A 21,917-nucleotide genomic window follows, 5' to 3' on the forward strand; every position below is an offset into this window, starting at 1 on the left:
CTGGCCCCCCGACACCTCCGTACTCTGATCGCCGGCGAGCGGCTCCTCTCTCGACCTCCCGCCTCCCGAGAGCCCACACCGGCACCGGCGGCGGCGACAGCGGCGGCGACAGCGGCGGCGACAGCAGCCTCCGCGGGAGCGGCGGCGGCCGAGCCCCGGCGGCGGCGAGCGGCGAGCGGCGACCTCCTCCTCCTCCTCTTCCTTCCCCTCCTCCTCCTCCACCTCCTCCTCCTTTTCCTCCTCCTCCTCCTCGGCGGCGCCGCGGCTTCCTCTATGCCTGCACATCCTCCGCGCTCGTAGCGCCCGGACCGCGTGTGCCTGTGCCCGTGCGTGTGTGCGTGTGCGCGAGTGGGGAGCCGTGTGCCGGGCGATTGCGCGCGTGTCTGCCTCCTGCGTGTGCGTGTCCGGCGTGTTACTCTCCTGAATGCCTCTCCCGACAGCCTTGTTTGCCGTTTCTGATTTTGCAACTTGAAGTGGCGGCGGAGGGGGGGGGGGGGGGGGGGGAGGACGAGGAGAGGCAGCGAGAGCCGGGGAGAGCGGGAGCAGAGGGGAGAAGCGGTCAGGCGGGGGTATTTTAAAGAGGGGGGAGCGCTGGAAAGGACAGGGAAGGGAAGGAAAGGAAAGGAAAAGGAAGGGAGGAAAAGGAAAGGGAAGGGGGGGGAAAAGAGAGAGGGAGAAAATCCTCCGTCGCCCCCTCCCCCTCTCTAAAAAAAAAAAAAAAAAAATTAGCAAGAGCGCGAGCGAGAGGAGGGGGGCTCGCGGCGGCGAAAAATAAATAAAATAAAGAAAACGGCAGGAGCGGCTCCAGCCGGCAGCAGCGGCGGCGGCAGCAGGGCAGCGGCGGCGGCAGCCGAGGCGGAGGCAGGCGGCAGCAAGGGTCCCCTCGCTCTCCGCTCGCCCCCGGCGCCCGGGCGGCCGCCACCCCCCCGCCCCCCGCCTCACTCCCCGGCAGCCCGCAGCGAGACGCGCCGCTCCCCAGCACTTTTTTGGGCCCGAGATATGGCAATGGTAGTTAGCAGCTGGCGAGATCCGCAGGAAGACGTGGCCGGGGGCACTCCGAGCGGCCCCAACCCCGCCGCGACGCAGCCGGCCCGGGAGCAGCAGCCCCAGCAGCAGGGGAGCTCGGCCACCCCACACACCCCGCAGACCCCCAGCCAGCCGGGACCCCCCTCCACGCCGGGAGCGGCCGGAGACAAGGGAGCGGGCCAGCAGGGCTCGGGGCAGAGCCAGCAGCACATCGAATGTGTGGTGTGCGGAGACAAGTCCAGCGGCAAGCACTACGGCCAGTTCACCTGCGAGGGCTGCAAAAGTTTCTTCAAGAGGAGCGTCCGCAGGAACTTAACTTACACATGCCGCGCCAACAGGAACTGTCCCATCGACCAGCACCACCGCAACCAGTGCCAGTACTGCCGCCTCAAGAAGTGCCTCAAAGTGGGCATGAGGCGGGAAGGTGAATATTTCTTCCCTACTATGCTATCGCTCCCCTCTCCCCTTGGCTGTGCAGGCGTGCGTGTGCGAGGGCTCTCCGTCTGTCTGTGTCTGCCTGTCCGTACGCGCACACACGCGCACCTATATGCATGTACATACACACACACGCGCGCACACGCGCGGCGTGCAAGCACACACACACATAAATATAAATATGTAAAAATAAATACACACACACACACATATATGTGTGTTTGTGTATATATATATATACATATACACACACACACACATACACACACACACACATATATATATATATATATATATATATATATATATATATATTTACGGCTCTCGGTAGCAATCCAGCCAGGACTCTCTATATATTTCCATGCACATGTCAATCTCTTCCTCTGCCTGCACTCCATCTGGCAGCTTTGCACCAGGTTCTGTTGTTATTGTCGATGGTGGTTGGTGGTGTTTTCTTTTGCTTTTCGGTTTGTGCCTCCTGCCCTCCCTCCCGCTTCTCCCCACCCCCTTCTCCGGCACTGCTACACTCTCCCCTTTCCTCATAATTGTGCAGAGAATTTATTATTATTATTGTTATTATTATTACTACTACTATTACTATTATTACAATCGCTTGCTAAATATTTATCATTTAGCCGCTATCCCCACTTCCCCCTGCGCGCGCGTGTATGCGTGTGTGCGTGTGCGTGTTTTAGATGTGGTTTTGTCTATTGTTGGCATGAGACCGGAGGGTGGGGGGAGATACATCTTTCTCCCGTACGAGATGTGACTCCATTCAGCTTCCTTCCCCCTCACCCCCTCCCCACCCCCTTTCCACCCCATCATTTCTTTTTAAACCTGCAATACCTCTCGGTAGATTCATCTCTCAGGCTCATTTTTCCCGAAAGAAAGATGAAAGACGTGTAATTAGAGAAAGAGTAAAGGGTGTGAAAAAGATGGAAGGGAGAAAAGGGGAAAAAAAAAAAAAAAAAGGAGGGGAGGAAATGTGCTACTCTATCTTCGCTTCCCTGTGCTCCCCGGTGCCCCGGAGTGTGCTTCTGTGAGAGATTTGGCCTTGTTTTCATTCCATGCGTTCAAAGGAAAGTTTGTGACTGAATCATGTTTCTGTACTTCTGTCATTTCTTTCTTTCGATTTTTCCTTTTTCTTTTCTTTTTCTTTCTTTTTTTTTTTTTTTTTTTTTTTTTTTTTTTTTTTTTTTTAGTGCGCTGCTCATGTTATTTCTTCATCAAACTCCACCCTCTCCTTAAAGTCTTCCTACAAATCTCAATTTATAACCGCTTTACCGGTTCTTCTCATTTTAGCAGCATCCACAGCCTGCATCTAGCACCGGGTCCCCACTATTTCCAACTGCTCTGCTTTTTTTTTTTTTTCTCCTCCTTTCCAAAAGTTGTCTGTGGTTTTCCTTGCGTTCAGACTCATTCTCGTGTATGGGGGATTTCCTGCCCTCTTTTCTCCTTGAAACATGTTCTCTCGGTTTAAAGTTTACCCCGTGACTATCGTTAAAGATGTTCTAAAGATGTCACATCAGCGAAATAATTGATTCTCCGGAGCAGGGATTTTAAAATTGTATTTTATATGCCACAAGAAAAGGAATTGAAATGGGCTGCTCCAGGTCTGAAAGAGCTCACAAATATGATGGCTTCATTGGTAGCTGCAGGGGCTGTTGGTAGGCACCTGGCAGAGTGGAGGCAAGCAATTTTTTTAAAAAAGGAAGGAGGAGAAAAAAATAAACAAAAAAGTGATAATTGTGCATGCAGTTAAATGAAAAAATGTCTGCCAAGTTTGCAAGTAGATTGAAGAGGGAGAGGTAGGCTGGAGGGCAGCAGGACAGAGGTCTGGCCCGGGTGGCGAGGAGGGCTCGCTGGGGAAGAAAAGAGAAAGTTGAGAAAAATGTGGCACGCCGGAAACATGAGTGATTGCATGTGCGGGTGCGTGCCAGCGAGCGTGTGCGGGTGTGCGGGGTGTCTGTGTGTGCAGGGTACGAGCCTGAGTGGCCGTATCTTCCCCTCAAGTTACATTTGTTTACATGGGAAGCGGCTGCAAACGCTGGCACTGATGGAGTAAAACACATGCACACACTAAAAAAAAAAAAAAAAAAAAAAAAAAAAAAAGAGAAAGAACAACAAAAAAACCCCCAACTTTGGTCAGCTTTCGGGACTCGAGGCATGCTTACGCTCTGTGTGGAGATGGTTAATGAATCCAGTGTTTTTGCAGTTGCAAGCTTGTGCATTCACTGTGCAACGCTGACTGCAGGCTTTTGCAGTGGCAACAGCTCACCAAAGATATTAATTACACCGTCCCCTTTTTTTTCCACGAATGTTTGGCTATTGTAAGTTCGGACATTTTTATTTTATTTCCCCCTTTCCCTTGATAATATTTAACCTTTCTCTTCCTTTTAGCAGGGAAAACTTTGCTGGGCGGGGGAGGGGGGGACTCGATGGAAAGCTGGTTCTGGTAATAAAGTTAGCAGTGGGGAGCTGGAACGCTGCGACCTGTTCCAGCTTGAAGGGTAACAACGAGGTATTTTTGAAGAAAATGGACGCATTTGGTTTTATGAATTATTTTATTTAATATTTTATTCTAAAGAGCTATACATCAGTTTACTTTTAAATTTCAGTAGTATCAGGGCAATAGGCTGGGATTCACAACTGAGCTTGGCTGTATTTTTTACAGTTGGCTGTGATTTTTAACTCTACTTTCTTACCACCCGGAGGAGGACTTCTTTGATTTTTTTTTTTCTTTTTTTCTTTCTTTTTTCTTTTCTTTTCTTTTTCCTTCTTTTTTTTTTTTTTTTTTTTTTTTTTTTTTTTTTTTTTTTACGTACGGGGCTTTCTTTTGTTACGAGAGGGGAGGGGGGAAGAGGGGGTTGTGTGCGGATTTGTCTTGTTTGCCTTGGCTTTTTTTTTTTTTTTTCCCTTTCTTTTTAATCTGTTTATTTTGTGAAGCCTGTCTGCATTGTGGCCGGGGGTGGGGGGAGCGGAACGCGCTTGGCTGCCGCTGTGCTGAGGCTGCCTGAGCAGGGGTCGGGGCCGGGGCCGGGGCCGTGCAGGGGCCGGGCGGGGGGCTCGGGGCAGGTCGGCGGCAGCTGCCCGACTCCGCATGCCTCTGTGTGTCCGTGCCTGTGCGTGTGCCGGGGGCGAGGCGGTGCCGGGGAGGGGAAGGAGCCCGGCATTGTCTCCGGCTGGTTGGCAGCGCCGCCGGGGCGATGCCTGCGAGCCTCCTGGATGCACATTTCCTCTCCTTCTCTCCTTCTTTTTGTCAGCGGTTCAGCGAGGAAGAATGCCGCCCACCCAGCCCAACCCCGGCCAGTACGCGCTGACCAACGGCGACCCCCTGAACGGGCACTGCTATCTCTCGGGATACATCTCCCTCCTGCTGCGGGCCGAGCCCTACCCCACCTCCCGCTACGGCAGCCAGTGCATGCAGCCCAACAACATCATGGGCATCGAGAACATCTGCGAGCTGGCCGCCCGTCTGCTCTTCAGCGCCGTCGAGTGGGCCCGCAATATTCCCTTCTTCCCCGACCTGCAGATCACCGACCAGGTGGCCTTGCTGCGGCTCACCTGGAGCGAGCTCTTCGTCCTCAATGCTGCCCAGTGCTCCATGCCCCTCCATGTGGCCCCGCTCCTGGCCGCCGCCGGCCTCCACGCCTCCCCCATGTCGGCAGACCGCGTTGTCGCCTTCATGGACCACATCCGCATCTTCCAGGAACAGGTGGAGAAGCTGAAGGCGCTGCACGTCGATTCGGCTGAATACAGCTGCCTGAAAGCCATCGTCCTCTTCACCTCAGGTGAGGGGACGGGTTGGGGATGTGAGATGTCTGGGAAGAAAAAATAAAAAAAGGCAAAAACCCCAAACCGCATGCAGGAAAATAAGGAAATAATTTAAATAGAATTATTTTTAAAGGAAAGATACTGGAGGTCGAGGAAGCATAGCACCTGATGGGGATACGCTCTGGTCCAGGGATCATCCTCATTGCCACTGATACTGGCTCTTTAACACACAGCCCCTCCAAAAAAATAATACGAAAAACCAAAATCAAATTAAGTGTAGGCGGTGGAAACATGCATGTTAACAATTTTTCCCTGTGATAGATGGTTTGAATTAACTAGCAGGAAAGTTGCATTAGCATTGCCTTTGAAGTGCTCTGGTCATAGCCTATAAGAATATAATACGTATACTATTATTGTAACCTGCAAGGGAGAATTTATAAACATCAAAGGGGAACTATGTGAAGGAAATATAGGAAATGGAAACAAGGCAAGATAAGAGTCTGGGCAGTGTAGTTTTTTAATTATTCTAATTATCATCACGATATGACTAATTGCCACCTTTCCTACTTGTTTTTCTTTTTTTTTTCCTTTTTCATTTTTATGTCCCCTCTCCCCATCCCCTAGCTCCTCTCTTGTATGAGCTTCTCTCCTCTTTTTCCCATTAGCAATAACTAAACAGTTCTGATAAATGTGACTTAAAACCAGGCCGAGGCAAAATTAAAAGCATTCCTGAACAAAGATGGCAAATCGTTCAAAGGCCTTGTTTAACACTGAGCAGTTTATAATCCATCAATATTTGCTGCCTTTCAAGCACGAAAGACAGTATTTACATTGTATTAAAATGTCTCCTAAATTTGCACTATATTGTAATGTAGCAAATGTAGTATTAATATCGATTTGAACATCAGATAATTTATTTAGACAGGAGTATCTAATTTGTATGCAGGGTGGTCAGAGACATGTACTGTGACTGCCCCCTTTTACTTCCACTGCAAATGCAGTCTCGCAGCATTGGAGAGAATATTTCTTTGCAAAGGATAATGTGCAAATCTTAAAACAAATGGAAGATTTACTGAATAGCCAACTCGACATTTTAATGTATTTTATCATAATAAGTCTTCTTGATGGAAACATGTTTTTCAAGAGTGACAAAGAGACCTGCCTGCATTTATCAGGGTGATTTAACTCCACAGCCTGCCTGCAGACTCCCAGACTTTCCTTTCCCATTCGTTTCAGGAGGCTCATCAATACACACGGATAGCCAAGGAGAACCTTTTTTTTCCCCCAGACCTAACTTGGAGAGATTCTTTCCAAGCAGAGCTGGGAAAATGTCTGGCCTGTGCCTCAGCCCTTCCACACGTCCAAGGCCCTGTGAAGGAAGTTGCCCCTGATAGGGACGTGGTTGAGGCAATATTTTCTTTTTTCTTCTTTTTCTTCTCTCCCTGTTCCCTCTAATCTTCCCCCTTTACTTCTGAAACAATTAACCTTGGTTAGAAAAGGGTAAGTGGCTTTAAAGGAGCCCTTCATTTACATATAATAAAACCAAAGGTAATAACATTTGTGAGGGGAGAAGCCCCTTGCCACAGTGGAGTGGAGAATGAAGGAAGGGAACAATAATATTATTTCAGAGCAGGATCACACAGGGCATCTCAGAAAATGGAAATACTGCTGTCAGGAGTAATCCACTACTCCTTACCCCATCCGCACATTTTCACTTTTCACTAAACTTGTTTTCGTTGTATATTCAGAGGGGAATTAATGAGAAGCCTTTCTCTAAGTCATCCAACTTTTAAACAAACTTTAAGTGACAGAAAAGACATTTTTAGGCATATTGTGTAAAGTCCTTCACTGAGGACAAAGTGTCTAAAACTGACATGGATTTTTCCTGTTGTGGTTTCTACATTTGGGCTCCAGAGAGCATGTATTTATTCTGTAAAATTCTGGACACCATCCAAAAGCTGTGCAGTAACCCAAAACCAGCTCCCTTCTTTCCTCCTTTACCCTTCTCCTGCATACCCTCCTCTCCTCCTTGCCCTCATCTCCTTCTCCCCGCTGCCAAACTTTGGCATTATTAGTTCCTGCATCTACCATTTCATCGTCATAAATAAATGTTTCCAGGAACAGACAGAGACAGATAACATAAATCAAATAAATCTATTTGCAGCGCAATAAGAACTTTTGATTTCTAGTTAGATGCCAGCTGATTACGTCTATATTTTCTGAACACTAAACTCTTCTGAACATGTAACATGAAATACATTGCCGCCACTACAAAGGGAAGGCTGGAGTGTGTTGAACAGTAATGGTTATTTATTTACATAATTTCTTTTCCATAGACTGCAAGAAGAAATATAGAGCTTTCCCTTATTGACACACTGCCATATAAAAAAGCAAGGCACACACAGGATTTTCACATTAGCCCACTTTCTGAGATGGAATAATAATTTACCTTCAGTAAACATGGGTTGCATTATTTCTCCCATGGATTGCACCTCTCTGGGCTACATAATCTAATCAAGTTGTGGATCCCTTAATTATTATTATTTTTAATCTCATTCTGAAGGGAGAATTGAGCCTTCCCACCCCCACTTTAGGCTGTGAAATAAAACCCAAGTGAAGGCATATGCCAGACCATTTAAAATAATTTAAGCCAAACAGATACTATCGGCATGAGAAAATTCCAAGTTTTTGGAGGTCTAAGGCAAAACCTGTGGCTATTTTTCAAAAAACACATCAGGCTGATGCTCTTTTAGAGGGCAAGTTCCCCATCCACATTGTCCAGTGACCTGCACTACTAGGTCCACTTATTGTAAATGTCTGATAAATATTTTACTAACCTTAAGGGTATGACATATGGAGCATAAAGAAAAAAACTCTGCCAGGGTGTCAGTAAGACCCTTTCATATTGCATTGTTTGGAAGTTGAATAGGATCCTAATGCATAATGGGCAGATAATGCATGTAAAATAGCAAGATATATGTAAATATGGAATCTGATTTGTGGCAATCAACATATGAACAGGTCTGTGGTTTTTGATATGTATTGCAAACAAGAACAGGCCCCAGCTTTTGATAGATATGTATGTTGCAACCTGGTGCTTTAGATGTTGCAAAATATCATTGCATTAAAGGTAAAGTATGGATTAGCAGAGCAGCCTGGCTCAGATAATTGTGTGTCTGAGGGATGCCAAGTCCGCAGCTCAGGTCAAAGGTTCTCCTTCTCAGAAGTTCCTAAATTATGGCTTGTTTTATTTGTATTTTTGCTTGAGGCCATAGTATTGTAGATGAAGATGCTCAGAAATCTTTGTAAAGTCAGTTCTCGGTAAAGGAAGACTTAAGCTTCAAAAATGCCTGTGCAACAAATTTTATTTTATTTTATTTTATTTTTAGCTTTGAATAATTTGTTGATTTGTTGTGTCTTTCCAGGGTCACAACTCTACATACACATTTTTATAATGTCTTTTTAGGGGCCATTAACTAATTCATATATGGATCTATATATTAGTAAAGTCTGGCTTTGATCTGTTAACCTGCACTGCTAGCTGACTCCCTTGCTCTGATCTTGATGGCTGGAGGGGGTTTTTTTGGCTTGTTGGTTGGTTTTTTTAGTTAGGTTTCTCAGTTATTTTTTTTTGTTTGGTGTTTTTAATATCTATTCTGAATCTTTGAAACAATGTGGATGGTTTCAACCATCTGGGCATACCCATCACTTTTCCATGACTGCAGTGTCCTGAGCAAGTCCTTCCACAAGCAGCTGGTGCTCAATTATTCTCTGGTTTAGGTTATATGTTCTTTGAGATAGGATATGTGCTTGTAAGTGTCTCTATGTGTGTGCAAATGCACAGATGCATCCATACCTCTCTGCTCGTATCTATATGAACAGAATAAGGTGTATAGATACAATACGTGGATGTAAAGGGCTTCTGGTCTCGGATTAGTGCACGCTTGCCCAGGTCACGTAGTTCTGCAAGGTGCAAGGTGCATGTTTGTGACAGTGCCAGAAGGACCTGTGAGGAAGGAGTCTCCCTGGTTTCATTTAGGCAAGGCTTAGCTGCTGCAGCTCTTCCCAGCTTTGTGTCTGAGAGCTACAGACGCCTGCTGAGCACAAGCTGGGACTAACCTAGCCCTTTGCTACCGGATTTATCACACAGCCTGCAAAGACATCGCAAATTTGCGATCACTGGCAGCGAGGCAGGAGCAGAGGAGACTCCCCTGCCCCACGGCATCCCCCAGCCGGCTCCCTGCCAGTCGCTGCAGGACCCAGTCGCTGCCTCTCTGTGATGTGCAGCCATGTAAACAAACTCCTTGTGTCTCACTCTGCTTGTGTGCCACTCTGCTTATTATTTTTACTGTTATTATTATTATTATTATTATTATTATTATTATTTTCCCCAATATCTTATTTGTCTTCCTCTCGGCGTTATTTAAGGGGGCTGGTCCAGGTTTCCAGCATCCCGGTGATGGGCTCCCTGGAGCAGAAACCACGCTCGGCAGCGCGGAGTGGTGGTGGGGGGATGTGCAAAGGAAGTGTGGGGGCTTGTGTGTGTGTGTGTGTGTGTGTGTGTGTGTGTGTGACTGGGACGAGCGGGATGTTGGCATCCCATCGCATCCCGGGTGGAAACACCCACGGTGGCAACGAGGCACAGCGAGGTCGCGTTATTTATTTGGCAGTGGTGCGCGGGATGGGATGGGGTAGCGTGGGGTGGGGTGGGATGGGATAGGATGGGATGGGATGAGACGAGATGGGATGGGATGGGATGGGGGGGTGCGCCTTTGGGCTGCCCCCCATCCTCGCAGAGTTTCCCTGTGTGGTTCCCAGCCACTAACCATCTCCCCCCGCTTCCTCCTCCTCCTCCTCCTCCTCCACCTCCTTCCTCCACTCTCCTCCCGCCTGCCGCCGTGCTGCGGCTGCCTCCGCGGGTGCGCTGCGGTGGGCAGACGCCTGCGGCCTATCGGATGCTGCGCACATCGAGAGTCTCCAGGAGAAATCGCAGTGCGCGCTAGAGGAGTACGTGCGGAGCCAGTACCCCAACCAGCCGAGCCGCTTCGGGAAGCTGCTGCTGCGGCTGCCCTCCCTGCGCACCGTCTCCTCCTCCGTCATCGAGCAGCTCTTCTTCGTCCGCTTGGTAGGTAAAACCCCCATCGAAACCCTCATCAGGGATATGCTACTGTCGGGGAGCAGCTTCAACTGGCCTTACATGTCCATCCAGTGCTCCTAGAGCCCGTCCCGCAGCCCCGGCGGAGCGGCGGCCGAGCGGCGCCCAGGGAGCGCTCGCACCCGGGGCTCTCGGGGCGCGGGGGGGCCCGGGAGGCGGACACTGAACAAAAGAGAGGGCGAGAGGGAGCACAGATGTGGCCGTGGAGGGGAGAAGGACGGACCTGTCGTCCGTGGAGGTTGTGGTGTTTCGCCTTTTTTTTTTTTTTTTTTTTGGCCTATTTTGGTTTTTTATTCTGTTTCGTTTCGTTTTCTTTCGGAGAGGAGGAAAAAAGAAATAAATAATATTAATAAAAGAGACAAAAAAAATGAGTATTGAGGGGATATTAATCAAACCTGAAGGGGATACTGGATCTTCCAGGATTTATTGTGGACTGTTGTTGATATATGCTGTACAGTAAACCAACAAAACAAAAAAAGCATTGAAACTGAACTGAACCTTGTGTAGAATAAAAACAAAACCGCCCAAAACCAAGCAAATGACAACAAAATTTCCATGCGCAAACACTTACCATGAACATTGTTACTCCTTTTGTAATATATTAGTCTTTATTTTCAATTTTGGTAAAAGTTAAAACACCATATGCGCATAAAGGAAAAAAAAGGAGAATTAGGGGAAAATAACATTTTCCAAATAATTATAAAAGAATTGTCCTGTGTCTATGTATCTATATCTGTTTTGTATTTTTTTCTGGTTCCAAACCAGGTTTCCTGTGATTCTATACTAATAATTTTTGATATAACCCTTTGCTTCTTATAATGAGTGCGATATATGTTGTCAAAGCTGTTCTTCAAGAATTAAAATTGAAGTGAGAATTAAAAAAATAATAAAAGAATTTAGCAAAAAACCCCAACTTATCACCCCACAACCCATGAGTCTTGTTGCTTGAAACATGCCAACAATTCACAAAAAAAAAAAAAGAAAAAAAAAAAAAAAGAAAAACCCATAAACAATAACAACAAAAATCTCCAAATCTCCCCACATTTTTAACTCCTTTACTGGTGCTAAAAAGGAGAATTTAAAAAATACTTGGGAGGGGTAACCAAGTTGTGCAAACTATGGGATGCTCCAAAATGGACTTGACTGTATAAGCTTAGGGCTGAGCTGTCAAGGCCTAGGAAAAGGGAGCAGGAGTTGCAGTGTAATGCCTTAGGTGACCTCGCCTCACTGGGACTGCACCACTAACCTTCCACCAAGGCTGATGGACCTGTCAGCCTGGCCTGCCCCTTTTTGAAACACCTGTTCCCATCACCTGGATTTTCTGCTGAGTTCACACCTTGCTTTTTACTCTCAGACGCCATGGGCATGGATTGAAGTCACCACATGCCATCATCTCTGCCTGTGCAGCAGGAGGCATTCTCTAGCCACGGGTCCTGTTTGCTCCAGGCATGATGGCTTTCTGCTTCTGGGGGCTTGGCTGGGGTTGGCTTTTTTTGGTTTCATCTTCTTTTCCACTCCAAGGGCTCGCAGACCCCAACATGTACTCCAGTGTGCATGCCTTGTGCTTACTGTCAGCCAGAAGAGATCTCTTGATTCTTTTTCCCAAATCTAGTTGCTGTGTGTGGAGGGTATTCCCACTCCATTAATATAGAAATCCAGCTGGATGCTTGCTCATTGGGTGGTGAGCTAGTGCATTTCATGTGTGCTTATGTGCCATGGCCATGCAAAAAACCCAGGCTGTGACATCCCACACCATGGCCCACCCACTGCCAGGGCCTGAGCTCTGTGCCAAAAACCCTTTTCATTTCAGCTTGTCTTTTTTTTTCCCAGAAAATTAAAAATCGTTTTTGTAATGGAGCTCCTTTGAAGGTAAAGGCTTCTAGCTGGTGGTGCAGATCTCTGTAACAGCTTTCAGTGCATTAATGTTTTATAGGATCTGAGACAGAGCTGTAAGAACACATACTACCAAGGGAGCTCTTTCTTAATGTATTAATAAAGCTGGATCTTTAAAAATAACATTGTCCCCCTCACACAGACACCTCCTGTGCCCTCCAAACAAGTCTAGATGAGGTAGACTTTTCAGTTTGTGAAGACCTGGGGAGTGTTTTCCCTTTAATTTGCTATCTTCCATGCTCTCCTATTTCTCCTTCCCTCTCTCCCACAATCTCTCCCATCCTTTTTTTTTTTTTTCATTCTTTATTTCTTTTTTTCCCTTTTTTCTTTCTTTAACAAGATTCTTCAATTCAACTCGCTTGGGGTTTTTAATATTCTAGACGCAGCAGATCTGAGGTGAGAGCAGCTCTATACAGTAGACAGTTCTAGCTGGATAATCAAGATTACGGGCAGATCCTTTATGGGGCTATCACCCCATTCAGGATGCAGAAACGGCCTGTATTCATAGGTGCTGGGAGTGGGGGGACTTGGATAATTCCAGACCTGAGCACACAAGAACAGGGATTTGGGAGTTAGACAGACAGACAGACATCCTCCCTTTTGTCACTCACTTGGACACTGCATGAGTGAGAGCTTTGTTCCTGCCCCTTCCCCGGGGCCTTCCCTGGAGAAAGGGAGTCCAGCAGCCCCTCCGGGCTCTCAACAGGGAGTGAGAGGGAACGCTCAGACATGGGAGGTGCTGAAAGAAGCATTTTCAGCACTGCTTTACGGTGGGATGGTGATTTGGGACCCAGATGAATTGGCAGTTAAAAAAAAAAAAACAAAAACAACAAAAGAAGACAAAAAACCCAAACCCGAACCCAAAAAAACCAAACCCACCAAAACAAACAAACAAACAAACAAACAAACAAACACCCCCAACCAAAAATAACAACAAAAAACAAACCAACAAAACAAAAACCAGCCTCCCTCTACCTAAAAATAAACAAAGCAAACGGGGATATCGGAAGAGAAAAACAGGTCTCGGTTTCTTCCAATGAGATGTAAATAAATTCATTACAGTGTTATCCCACTGATGAAAACAGATAAACTTTTTCTTAGATATTTTTCAATTAATTTTCATATTTATGAATAATAATAACCCACGGATTGCCAAGAAACTTGCAGGTGTAGAGGAGGTGTACGAGATGCACTTATTTCCATGTATGTGCCTAGAAAGAAGTGTTTCAATCCCTTATTAAACTTTGCTTATAAGACGGTATTGTGTTTTGAAGTGTTAACTACCCAGTCTGCGTTGTGTCAGTGGATGTTTTCCTTTGCCACGCTGCAACTTCTCGGGCATTCATATGGCAGCTAAAACTACTGCATCATCGCGTCATTTGCCGGGAAAAAAAATAATATGTGGGTGTGGAGACGGGCTGGGGTCCCTCAGCAAGTTTCTGCCGACTTATTCATCATCTACAATACACTGCTTTAGAACCAGCCCCATCTACATTTCTTCTGCCGGCTTGCTGCTGGGGGCCCGGGCGCTGTCCCCGGAGGCTCCTGGGCTCCCCAGGCTCCTGAGGAGGCGGGATCGGCAGGGAGCTCCCTGCACCCCTGCACCCCTGCACCCCTGCACCCCTGCACCCCTGCATCCCCACATCCCTGCACCCCTGCACCCCTGCACCCCTGCACCCCTGCATCCCCACATCCCTGCATCCCAGCATCCCCACATCCCCGCATCCCCGCATCCCTGCATCCCTGCATCCCCGCATCCCCGCATCCCCGCATCCCCGCATCCCCGCATGCCCGCATCCCCGCATGCCCGCATCCCCGCATCCCCGCATCCCCGCATCCCCGCATCCCCGCATCCCTGCATCCCCGCATCCCTGCATCCCTGCATCCCTGCATCCTGCCGCGCCGGGCTCCGCGCCCCTCCGCGCTCCCCAGCAGCCGCGGCAGCGCTTCAAAGGCCGCGGTGGGCTTGCAGGGGAGGAAGCTGGGGCCGGCGGAATTTGGGAGAGGGCGACCCTCGCAGCCCAGCCCGCGCAGGGGACCTGCTCGGGGCAGGGCAGTTAACAAAGCGTTCCTTCCCACTCCTCTTAGCACCTCGCTAACTAGCTTGCCTCCTCCCACCGCCCAATTAGGCCTTTTCTATACCATTTAATCGAATAAATATTTGGAAATGCTGCTAAGTGGTAGGTTGAGCCCGAGCAGAGGAGGAGGGGGGGCTTGCGGGCGGTGGCAGGGGTGGCGAGGGTCGCTGTGTGCGCCTGTGTGTGTGTGCGTTCCTCCTCGGGCTGCCCCGAGCGCCGCGGGCTGCGGCTTCCCCTTTCCCGGGGCTTCTCCACACGCCCTTGCCCCCGGGAGGCACCTTTGGGTGGCTCGGCTTCCTCCCACCGCCTTCATCCGCAGGAGGAGGGTGGTGAGCCCACTCTAAGGGTGGGGGTAAAGGATAAGCCCCACTCTCCCCGAGTCCGTCGAAATAAAGTGGAACTGGGGAGGGAGCGTGGGTGTGGGACTCTATCACGAGTGACCTGTCTCATCGCCACCAATAAAATCGACGGATCAAGATGCAAAGACTTTTTTCCTACTGAGGTAAATGGAGGGTCTTGCACGAAAAATCTGGCTCGGGGTCACTGCAAGTGTCAGCAAAAGTAATACAAGAAAAGGTGGATTCTGCGTGGGTTCACTCGCAGGAGACTGGTTGGTTACCTACACAAAGACAGAAATGTCTTTTATGTGACAGAAAGGGCTGAATAGGACCTCCGGTTTTGCTGGTGTTTTTGTTGTGGTTTTTTTCGGTTTTGTTTTTTTTTTGTTTTTTTTTTTTTTTTTTGTTGGTCCGTTGAGGTTGTTTGTTTTGGGGTTTTTTGGTGGTTTTTTTTTTTTGTTTTTGTTTATTTTGTGGTTTGAGTTTGATTGTTTTGTTTTTGTTTGTGGTTTTTGTTTGGTGTTTGTTTGTTTGTTTGTTTGTTTTTGAGGGGAGTGTGTTTGTTTGATTTTTTTTTTTTGGTTCGGTTTGGTTCCTTCTCATTACCTGTGGGGTGTGGCAGCCAGACTCCCCTTCCCAACAGACAGCAGATGCGACCAGCCCCGAGCAGGCAGGGCTGGCAGGGACGGTGGCACTGGCTGGCCTGGATGGACTCTCCGACAGATGGACAGAGGGACGCAGGGCTCAACAGCGATGTCAGGGCTTGGTGCAGCCGCCCTCTCCAGCAGTGTCCCGGCGCGCAGCCATTCACTGGGAGCGTCCGCGAACGCGTGTGCACGGCTGCTACAGGCACTGTCGACATCCTTCCTCCGGCTTCATGGGACATTTAGACTATTCAAAGCGTTAGTTTATAAGTCTTGAAATAGCGGGTAGAGCTCTCCTCTCGTCTCCTCTCCTCTCCTCTCCTCTCCCTCCTCTCCTCTCCTCTCCTCTCCTCTCCTCTCCTCTCCTCTCCTCTCCTCTCCTCTCCTCTCCTCTCCTCTCCTCTCCTCTCCTCTCCTCTCCTCTCCTCTCCTCCTCCTCCTCTCCTCTCCTCTCCTCTCCTCTCCTCTCCTCTCCTCTCTCTCTCCTCTCCTCTCCTCTCCTCTCCTCTCCTCTCCTCTCCTCTCCTCTCCTCTCCTCTCCTCTCCATCTCCTCTCCTCTCCTCTCCTCTCCTCTCCTCTCCTCTTTATTTTTTTAGATCCACATATCTGTCTTCTCTGCTCTCTGTTTCACTGTGACAGGCAGAAATTGAGGTTCCCTTGCCCTTTTCCACGCTTGTTCTGTTTCTTTTATATCTTTGGAACTAATTTCGGAAACTGCATGATTTCCACGAAACCTGTCTTTATATTTGTTCACTTTCTCACTGGGGTCACAGCCACTGACTTGGATGTGGGGTGTTTTTTGGACACCCTTCCCTGTTCAATCCGCAGAGAGTCAGAGAGAGGGAGGATGAGTTTTCTGTGGTGATTCCCCCAGTAATAATAAAAAACAAATACATTTCACAAGCCACAGCTCTAAGGTGCTATGGACAGACTTGATATCTCCGGGTACTTTGCAAACCTGCCGGGTTTCCAGGTGCTGATGACGTGGGAGAATTTCTTCTACGAGGTGCTTTTGAAGAGGAGTAGGGAAAAAGAAAGAGAGAAAGAGAGAGAAACAAAGCGCAAGAAGGAGGGATGAAAGAAAGGAAAGATTAAAAAGAGTAAAACATTAAAACAAACAAACAAAAAAAAAAAGGGGAACAGGACAGAGGTGTGAGGGAGGAGGAGAACGAGAGGGGACAATGAGAGGGGAGATCCAGGAGCAGAAGTGGAAACCAATAAAACTCTTGTTAAAGTGCTTGCTCAGGATCCATGGCGTCACAAGGTCTCTTACTTAGGAAGCCAAAGAGTTTTATTCCTAAATGAGTTAAAGAGCCATTTACCTCTGTCGTGTTCTATTCATCAAGCCACAAGTCGAGAGTCCCTAACATGAAACTATTTGTTTGCTTACACAACCAGCTGGGTGCAATTTCACGACTGAGATATCTATCTGAAAGCGCCTCTCATTTATTATCCTTACTTGTCAGCGAATCCATTTTCCAACTTTTTTTCCACCTCCACGCCCATTCTTTCTTCCTTCACTGAAGGCTCTGGGTTTAAATGCTCCCTTTAAGCATTTCAGCACCCACTCCCTTCTCCAGTCTGAGCACCTTCAGCGCAAAACAGCCGGGGAGCAAGTCTGAAACTGCGAAGGTGAGAAAGGCGACCACTTTCAAGGTGGTCCCACTTTACAGCTCCTGCCCTTTTTTCCCTCCCTCCCATTTCTCCCAAGGTGTCTCTGACAGTGCTGTGGAGTCACTCTCCGCTCTTTTTTAAGTGAGGGCATCGTGCCGGACATTTTTCTACGGTGGTCCCGGTGTGAGGTGTGGCCACCTGAAAATAAATTGCATTTTCTGCTGTGAGAAAGGACTGTAGACACCCCCTCCCTGAGACTGCCGAAGGCACAGGAGGGTGGGCACCCTGGCTACTCTCGCTAGACCAGTTTTGGTGGTCACTGGGATGCAAGGGCAGGTGTGCGGAGGCGGGTGGTGGAGGTATTCCCAAGAAGGCTTGAGAGGGATGTCAGGATCTCTTCTCAGGCATCCACGTGGTCTCCACTGGAAATACAAAGACACTACATATAACGGGCCCAATCAGTTTATAAAAGTAGTTGCGAGGAATGACAACAACTAGTAAAAGGGATGGTAGGAAATTATATCTCCCCGCTTTTTTCTTTAGCCTAAATTTTGTAAAATCAGAGTAATGTGAGTAACATTTCAAAGGTGGACTGTCTGGCTGACATTAGATTTGCTGTTAGTCATTTCAATGGTAGCTGCATAATCCATCATTGGACATACAGTAATAACTTCCTCTTCTGTAGAACCCTCCACCAAACTTAAAGCAGAGGACCAAATTCAAAGCTACAGGTGTAAAATAGCCCCAGCTGTTAAAAAGAAGGAAGAAGGGCGTAAGAGCAGGTGGGGGGAAGCTCCTTAGAGAAGAAGGGGGCTGCTGTCTGTAAGCTATGCTGTTATGTTATTTAGGAAGATATTTGCTGTATGTGACGTTTAAAGTGGATCACACCACCGCTGGACCAAACAAAGCCCAGACCAAAGCGTGGGGGTCACGGTCGACCGCAGCGAGGAGCGAGCCGCGTGTGTGTGCGTGCCACAGACCCTGCAGCAGCCCGAGTGCGTGTGCGGGTGTGCGCCAGGAGCCGACCCCGGCTGCATCCCGCTCGGCGAGCGCTGATTAGCATTTAGCGGCAGCCGTGCACCAGCGCTGACAACTAACAGAGATATCCAGCTCACCATTAGGCCTTCTCCTTTTGTCTGCGAGCTGCCGGCAGCAGCGCAGAGCCCCGCGCCTCCGCTGCCCGCACCCGCGGCGGTCGCAGCCCCGAGCTCCGTGCGCCGCGTCCGGCAGCAAGCTGCCGGCCCACCTGCCCTGCCGGGGCCAGCGCCGCCCTTCCGCCCCCGACAGTCCGTCCGTCCGTCTATCTATCTATCTATCTATCTATCTATCTATCTATCTATCTATCTGTCTGTCTGTCTGTCTGTCTGTCTGTCTATCTATCTATCTATCTATCTATCATTTTTTCCCTTCCTTCCCCATGGGAGATTGAAGTGGGGGGCGCTTCCCGCGGACCCCAGGATCCCCATTCCCCTCAGGGTTCACAGCAAGTCAGGGCTGCTCTTTTTCACCTTGTTTTCTCACTTTTCCTCCATCTGCACTGCGGGATCGGGCGCGCCAGTGGCTTCCTTCAACAAACACACGAGTCGCCCCATTTGCTCTCCTTTTGTCTTTCCCCCACCTGTGGTTCTTTTTGAGAGGTGAGATACCCCTTGAAACGCTTAACCAGCTCCACGCAAAGAGCCGATAAAGAAGGAGTTGGGATTTAAATTCACAGGCCACTAAAGCGCTTTAAGCTCCCAGTTTTGAGCCAAACTGCATTTCTTAGCGTCTGGAGAGCCACATCAACTTCCAGCAAGTAGCTGAGACTCCCTGAAGTGATTAAAAAAAAAAATAGCAGGTATTTTTTTCCCCCTGAGAGCCACACAAATTGGTCCATGTTGACAGATGTTTGTAACTTAGTAACTTCTTGAAGTTTTTTCTTTTATTTCTCCCCCTCCCCTCTTCTAAGCCTTCTTCCGAGCTTGCTTTGTTGTTTTAAAATATGCATGTCTCTCAGGAATGCAAGTCACGAGTCCAAACTTCGTGTCCAACCTCCCACAAGAAATGATCCTTTTATAAGGAACCCGATATGTCTCAATCTGCACTTCAGTCAAAGCTTCTGGATATAGGGCACTGGTCCCTGCTCAAAAATAACTCCACCAAAACGCCTTTCCACCTAAAAACCATGAATGACTCCCAGGGAAGACATGTATCTCCCATAATTAAAGGCGGCAGCACTCTGAGGGGAATGAAGCCTGGAGGAAAAGAAGAGGAAGGGGGGGAACGAAAAAAAAAGGACGTGTGTGGGGAAGCAGAGAGCGAGAGGGAATTTTTATTTCTGTGTTGGTTGCACCGGGCCGAGATTAGCAGCAGGTTTATCAAGACGAGCCTCTGTGGCAGCTCCGGGTGCGTGGGGAGAACGCGACAGCTCATGAGGAGCAGAGAAGAGGAGAGATTAAGGAGCAGAGTCTAACTCCGAGAAAAGAGTAAGTGACCCTCAGTACAATGCAGGAGCCAGGGGACCGCCGAGCTTGAATCGGCAGCCAAAGTTGGGTTGCGAGCGCGAACAATGGCATGGGAATGGGGGGGAAGGGAAGCGCCAGGCCCGGGAGGCGGCGGGGCCGGGCACCCGCGTGGGAGCGCCGCGACCGCCGCTGCTGCCCCGCGGGGAGCGGGCACCGGCACCGGACGGGGATGGGCACGGGCACGGGCACGGGCACGGGCATGAGCATGGGCATGGGACGAGGGTGAGGATGGGGCCTGCCCCAATTTATGTAGGGAATAAAAAGAAAGGCGGGGGGGGGGGGGGGGTGGCGGGGAGGGCAGAAAGGGAGAGGGAAGAAGGATGGGAGGGGAGCGAGAGAAACTTCCCAAGTGATGAGAAACAGATGAGCTCCTGCCTGGGTCACGTTTGCTCCCCGGTCCTGATGCGAAGTGACGTCAGGAGCTGCTAGTCCTATCGCCGTCAGACGGAGCAGGACGGGCAGAGAGGCCTTGCCTCTGCCGCCCTCGCCTCTGCCTCCCCTCTCTGTCGGGGCAAACTTCCATCAGCATTATGCAAAATCATGCCTTAAGAGCTCCTGGACGATGCGACACCTTTCCCTCCGTGGGCCACACCATCCACACTTCTAGCATACGGAAAGCTCGGCAGGCCCCTGCGCCTATAGGATCTGGTACCACATTAGTTTCCAGCATTATTTACAGCACTGCTTTTTAATACACACCAGATGGTTCACGACGATGCTGCCCCAGCCAGTGAGATCTTTGATTTTAATTCAGCAGTGTTTTGTTACAATTATACTCGGTGCTGAGACCAATTTTATTGGTGACATTTTTTGTCACATATCTGCGATACTTTATATTACAAAAAAACCTCAAAACCTAACTTCTCTGCAGCCCCTTGGCACAGAGGCAAGGTGGACAGGAAGGCAGAAGCAGCGGCAGACAGCTTTCCTCAACCTCAATAACGAGATGCTCCTGTGTGTATACATGTGTGCAGAGATAAATAATACATATGCATATTTATTCATTATATTTGATCAATAACGCTCATATTTGTTAAACCTCAATTGAGTGCACTCGCCTGCATGATAACAAACAACACAGGGCAATAAATATTGCATACGGTTAATTATTATGCCGGTGCATTATGCCTTGCTCCTCCTATGTACTCAGACCCCTCGTAAAACTCCTCGCAAACACAAACGTCTCTCGCAGATATTTTGCTGTGAAAAGGGAAAAACTCCAGCCCCTTGAAGTCTCCGGGAATTCTTAAATATTGACAGGAGGAAACTGTGGCTAATATCTTCCTCCGAGCTAAACACTCTGCTTTTAGGAGAGGAGAGGAGAGGGACAGAGCACAATCCTTGTCTAGAAAACATCCAAGGCTTTTATTTCACTGCCCGGGATATGTTATCAGAAAGCTACATCCAGGGTCGCGTTCGTTTTTCTCCTGGAATTCCAAGACCTTTGTTTCTCTCTCTCTTTTTTTCCTTTTCTTTTCCCTCTACGGCAGAGCGCCTGGTTACGGGCGTTGTCTGTGTAAATAGCCGATTTACTCCTTTGCAGGTGTGCTTCCCTCTACACGAATGCTTTCCCTGCTTCTACAGGAACTCACGTTTATTTCCTCTCCTGCCAAAATCACAGATGTTTATTTTATTGATGTAACCTATACCTTGGTTGTGCCAGGAATAATATGCCTCTACTAAAAATCATTTAGCAAATAATAGAGGCGTTCTGGATGGTTTCCAATTTACATATGTACTTGGTCATAATATATTATGTAAAAAAATAACATCTGCTTTCCTAAAATAAAGTGTTACAAGTAACTTTTAAAGAACGTTTCTCTCATTTTAAAAAGAAATAGGTAGAGATAAACTGGAATCCATATGTATAGCATATTTACAATGGGTTTAAGATTTGAAGGTAGTCAATTCATTGCGTAAGCCATTCAGAACCGACGTTTTTAAAAGCTACTTAACCTCAGGCATTCTTGAATCTTAAAGGATTCCAACGATATTATTTATAGAGGAATTTGCTGCAATTAATTGCGTATCAAGACGGAAATGTGCGCAGGTATTTTACGTTTAGGCCACCTCGGATGCTGTGTTTAATACTGCTCCAACTCAGATTTTATTCTCCTGCGTCCTCAAGAGTCTTCCTCTTCTCTTCAGATCGGATGCCCAGAAGGTGCGATCCCTCCTCTTTCTCCTTCCTCAGCTTCCACCTTTGTCTAGGGGATGCAGCCAGTGCTTCCCGGCGATCCTCACACACGGGCTATTTTACCAAGCTTTGTCCTTCGTATGGAGAGGGGGACGGGATCTGCAAGCACCCCCGTCTCTTCGCTCTGTCTGCAGTAAAAGGCCAGAGCCACTGCCGGATGAGCCACCGGAGTGTTTTGCAAATGTTCTCTGTACCCAAAAGGAGCCTCTACTGTTTCCCCCCGGAGAGGGCTTCGAGGTGCTTCCTCTCTCCTTGCGT

General features: G+C 48.4%; 1 protein-coding gene across 5 annotated transcripts; it reads left to right on the forward strand.

Moving 5' to 3' along the window:
- The first annotated feature begins 999 nt into the window (after nt 1–999).
- Nucleotides 1,000–10,596, forward strand: NR2F1 (nuclear receptor subfamily 2 group F member 1). Of its 5 annotated transcripts, none has more exons than XM_058823757.1 (4): nt 1,000–1,089; nt 1,198–1,450; nt 4,725–5,252; nt 10,173–10,596. In XM_058823757.1, exons 1-4 carry the CDS (start codon nt 1,000–1,002, stop codon nt 10,451–10,453), a joined length of 1,152 nt encoding a protein of 383 aa, XP_058679740.1. In that variant the 3' UTR covers nt 10,454–10,596. The 5 variants fall into 5 exon arrangements, with proteins under 5 accessions (XP_058679740.1, XP_058679741.1, XP_058679739.1 ...); XM_058823758.1 differs by having other exon boundaries at nt 1,000–1,085; nt 1,227–1,450; XM_058823756.1 differs by having other exon boundaries at nt 1,000–1,074; nt 1,117–1,450.
- Nucleotides 10,597–21,917: the final 11,321 nt, after the last annotated feature.

Source organism: Ammospiza caudacuta, chromosome Z (assembly GCF_027887145.1).
Source record: "Ammospiza caudacuta isolate bAmmCau1 chromosome Z, bAmmCau1.pri, whole genome shotgun sequence".
NCBI classification, from domain to species: domain Eukaryota; kingdom Metazoa; phylum Chordata; class Aves; order Passeriformes; family Passerellidae; genus Ammospiza; species Ammospiza caudacuta.